General features: G+C 40.2%; 1 protein-coding gene across 1 annotated transcript in view; it reads right to left on the bottom strand.

The window, feature by feature from the left end:
- Window positions 1-3,357, bottom strand: part of LOC106529803 (nesprin-3) — a gene marked incomplete at both ends in the record, with an annotated part of 15,066 nt that extends 11,709 nt beyond the window's left edge. The window contains 2 exon segments of the mRNA XM_014025312.1: window positions 829-977; window positions 3,308-3,357. Of these exon segments, the coding sequence (XP_013880766.1) occupies window positions 829-977; window positions 3,308-3,357 (199 nt within the window).
- Window positions 3,358-4,571: the final 1,214 nt, after the last annotated feature.

The following is a 4,571-nucleotide window of genomic DNA, read 5'->3' as shown; positions in this document are numbered from 1 at the left end:
GGGTTAAACGGTCACAAAGGCCTGATTGGTTCAGTGATGAAATCATGATCTAATTACAGCGAAACAAACATCCAGAACTTCCTTCATACTTGAGATAATCACATGATTTTGGTGTTTTTTAATGTTCTTATTAAATCTACTGTCAGATTTGATATTTGTGTGAGATAAAACTTGTATCCCTACTACATCTACTTCAAATTTTAATCAAAATTTTAATCAAAGATGATTGGTTTAATCTAATTCTTGMTGTTTTCAGAATAATTTGTCTTTTATTCCTGTTATTTTCCAGTCCAGGTTCYGACTGAACTGATTCAGTGTGACGCTTCAGACTGACTGGGTGGTTTAATCTCAGTGTGAATTTGTTGTGAGGAAGAAGAGCGCAGCTTCCTCCTCTGACAGCTCTCTGCAGGAAGTCACGGCAGTGATTTCAGGAACTCTTAACATCGCTGCATGAACACTTGTTCTGGGTTTACCTCAGGGACGTCTGCAGAAGGAAACCAAAACAAACCGATCGCTCTGGTTTTCAGCGAACAGCCTGACAAACTGCAAGTCTGAGGAGGGAGAGGTCTGTAGCAGAGGTAATGTTCTCCTCAGCTGCAGGAGCAGGAGGCGACTGCTCACAGCTGCAGCTCGTCTGCAGGAGCACAACATCTGGGTTTCTTATTAAAGTGTTTACATCTGCTGAGGGCGTGGCCTTTCTATAAATACACAGGTCTAAAAACTGTATGAAAACGTAAACAAACTTTTTGAATTTGACATCAACAGTTGCTCCGGTGACTCTGCCAGAACCGGGCTCCAGCAGCAGCCCGGATCAGAGACCCGCCTCACCTCGGTCTCCCTCAGTCGGGCCTCCAGGGCGTCGCGGGGCCCCTGGGTGTTGTCGATGGCGTTCAGCCTCTTCTCCACATCCTCCATCCAGGCGCGGGCCGCCTCCACGCTGTCTGAGAACTCCTGCTGAGTCATGGCGGGGCCAGAACCTGCAGCGGAGTGAGGACAGAGGCTCAGAGGTTACTGTGATCAGAGAGTCGTGGGTCTCTCAGGGCTCTGCTGTCATTAAACGAGTAAAAACATGAAAACCTTCGAAGTGAAAACGCTGCGTTCCTCTTTTTGTTCACGGATCAATAAAAAACAAAAATCAAAGTAATGAAAAAATGCTCTGAATTCCATGTGCGACCTTAGAGGGTAGCAGGAACTCTGTGTTCCCTCTGGAGACGCAGTTAAACTGAAAAGTTAAACTGCAGAGACACGGAGAGGGGCGGGGCCTAACGCTTCTTCTTCTTCCTCTTGGAGGGAGACGAACGTGGAGCTGTGTTTTCCTGGATGACTCACTCTGCCCACCGCAGCATTCTTTCTGCTCGTGTTGCCTCCAGCTCTGCAGATTTTCTGTTTTCTCTGAGACTCTGAGCGTGCTCAGATGTTTCTGTCAGGCTGAGTTCAGCTTTTCTTTCTGCTTCTTTAGGTCCACATGCAGCTGCAGACCAAACAAACCATTCATTTAACCCTGTGTTGTCTAATCACTGCTGCACACAGTCTGTATGAATCGTCACATATTTCACATCATGTTTGGAAAACAATGTTTTTAGTCAAACGAAGCGGAAAAAGATCAGGATTATCCTGCAGGCTTTTGATCAACTGATCAAAAGMCAGAATTATTATTGTGTGAAAGTTAATTTTATTTAAAAATATTCACAATAAAATTACAATTAAATCTCTACAGTTCTTCTGAAACATTAATCTCTTTGAAACTTGCTTTAGCTACAGGTTTTGTTTTATCTTCTTGTGCTACTTTAAGATTTTAGCTGCTGTTTACTACCCTTAGCTAGACTTTTGTAGCTCTTAATTAGCCTTTCTTTACTTTTACTTTCTGGCAATCATTCTGCTACTTTTAGCTTTTTAAACACAGCTATGCTACTTTTAGCTACAGTTTTCCCACTTTAACATTCAGCTATGCTTTTGCTATATTTCGCTAATGTTTTGTGCTTTTCTAGTAGCTTTTGACTACTTTTAGATTCAAGCCAGTCCCTTAATACTTTTGGCTACAATTTTCCCACATTAGCTTGTACCAAGCCTTTGGCTACTTTTAGTTTTTAGAAATCATCTGCTACTTTTAGCTATGCTTTTGCTACATTTTGCTAGTGTTCGTTCTTTTTTTAGTAAACCTTACACCACATTTAGCTTTAGATACAATTTTCTCACATTTAGGTATTAGCAAGTCTTTTAATACCTTTAGCCACGAAGCCTTAAAGCCTTATGCTTGTGATACTTTTAGCTGCTGTTCTTATAATTTTAGATCACTTTAAATTATAGCTTTAAGCTAATCTTTTAAAATTGTCAGCTAGCCTTTTGCTACCTTTAACCACTTAGCCATGTCCTTGTGATACATTTAGCTATGTTCTGATACTTTTATCAAACCTTTAGTTATTTTTAGCTTTAAGTTAGTCTTTTGCCACTTTTATTTTATAGTTAGCATTTTGATACACTTAGCTAACCCCTTGCTACCTTTACCCAGCTATCCTTTTGCTACTTTAGTTAGCTTTTTGCTACATGTAGTTAATGTTTTACTATGTTTAGCCATCATCTAGCTTTTTGCATGAACTTTAACTAGCATTCTGCCACTTTATCATTTAGCCAGTGATACTTTTATTTATTTCATTTTAATTTATTTTATTTACTTTGTTACATTCTGCTTTTAGCTAACATTTTGTTCTTTTTATCTTTTAGCTAGTTCTGTTTGTTTGTAAAACTCATCCTGTCTCCTGTTTAAACTGAGCATGCTCAGACTGCTGCAGGTAAGATATTGACACTTTTAAAACCTGAAGTGTGACTTTAAGATGCTTCAGGTGTTTCACACACCTGGGCAGAGAGTTTATCCAGGTTTCAGTCTGAGGGAGAGTATTTACCTGACGTCAGGAGGTCTAAACTTCAGGTGGATCATCAGATTAATTCTGATCTTCTGCAGAGATCTCGTCATGCCCGACCCGGAAGTACAGCAACAAAATACTTTAATTTTGGCGGTTAACTGCCAGAGAGTGACGCCGTCGCTTACGTCAGGTGTGTTTTGATGCAACGCAGAAACAGAATCTAAGCAGGAGATGAGCGACATGTAAACACGGAACACCTGTTCAGTGAAACACAGCTGTGATTCAACCGGAAACAGATTATCTGACAGWTGATTCGGAGGTGACCGACAAAAAGACACCGCGAACTGCTGCCGGAAATCTGTCCGTAAACAGCTCCGATAAATAAACAAACAACAAGCAAACAGCGTCTCTGTCTGTAAACAACTCACAAACAAACAAACACTTACAGCTTCTGGTTCGGGGCGGAACTCCGTGTTTCTTCAAGACGGAAAAGTTCCTGCAGACCGGAAGTGGAGCGCCGAGCTGCGTTCACGGACCGCTCGGAAACCACAGACACGCTGCAGCTGTCAGCGGAGGGAAGCGTAGTGACATTTATTAAAAATAAAAATAAAAGGTAGCGATGAGGAGAATCATATTCTCTGCAACACGGAGAGAATAAAAAACTAAATGATATTATAGTAAAAAAAATAAAGAACATTTTAACAAGTTAACAGAACAACCCGTCGACAGTAAAATCATAACATTTTTTTATTTAATTCCGCCTATATGTGTATATAAGTATATTTCAGATGTATTTTTGTTTTATTATTCTGTTTATTCACTGTGTGCACTGAATTGTTTTGTTATACTTAGTGTTCTTGTTTTATAGTTGATTATTTAGGTCTTAACTATTATATCTGTAGATTTATTACCTTCATGAGAATTAGTTGTTTATTCTAACACTATTTCAAAAAACTTAAAGAGACCATCTGTTCTCATAAATTATTAATTTAAACCATTATTTAACTGTTTGGTTTAAAATTTGCACTAAAGCTTTATTTTTATTTAAACATAGTTGTGATACCTGAGAAACTGATCCTGCAGATCCAGTTTTTAGCAGAAACACAGATCATTTGAAATTAAATGGCTCTGCCGTGTGCTTCTCTATAAAACCAAATTCGAATACCTGAAACAGGCGAGTCTGGTTTCAGCAGCTTTCTGTTGTAAACTGAGCGATGTGGAAGTGATGAGTCAGAGTTTGTTGTTCATGATCACATTTATTACACCTCAGTAAACACAGAAACATTCTTTAGTGTCAGATTAAACCAACAGTCCACACAGAAACACAGATTATCAGCTTCATGTTTAACATCGGATCCTACTATCTCCTCTGAGCTCTTTGTTTCAGATCATCTCTGATTTCTGACCAGCTGAGAACGTTTAGAGGATCTTCTACCTGCAGAGAGAAGATCCAGACTTGACTGTGAGACGTTCAATGACTTCTCTGTTTGGTGTAAAACGCATCTCAGGCAAAATGAGGACGCCCTGCAAGCAGCCCGGCTCCAAAGCCTGGACGATAAAAGGTGAGGTGGAGCTGCAGACAGACAGATGTGGAGCTGCAGACAGACAGATGTGGAGCTGCAGACAGACAGATGTGGAGCTGCAGACAGACAGACAGATGTGGAGCTGCAGACAGACAGATGTGGAGCTGCAGACAGACAGATGTGGAGC

This window comes from Austrofundulus limnaeus, unplaced genomic scaffold (genome assembly GCF_001266775.1).
Source record: "Austrofundulus limnaeus strain Quisiro unplaced genomic scaffold, Austrofundulus_limnaeus-1.0 Scaffold467, whole genome shotgun sequence".
Taxonomy (NCBI): domain Eukaryota; kingdom Metazoa; phylum Chordata; class Actinopteri; order Cyprinodontiformes; family Rivulidae; genus Austrofundulus; species Austrofundulus limnaeus.
This window is presented reverse-complemented; position numbering and strand designations above follow the sequence as displayed.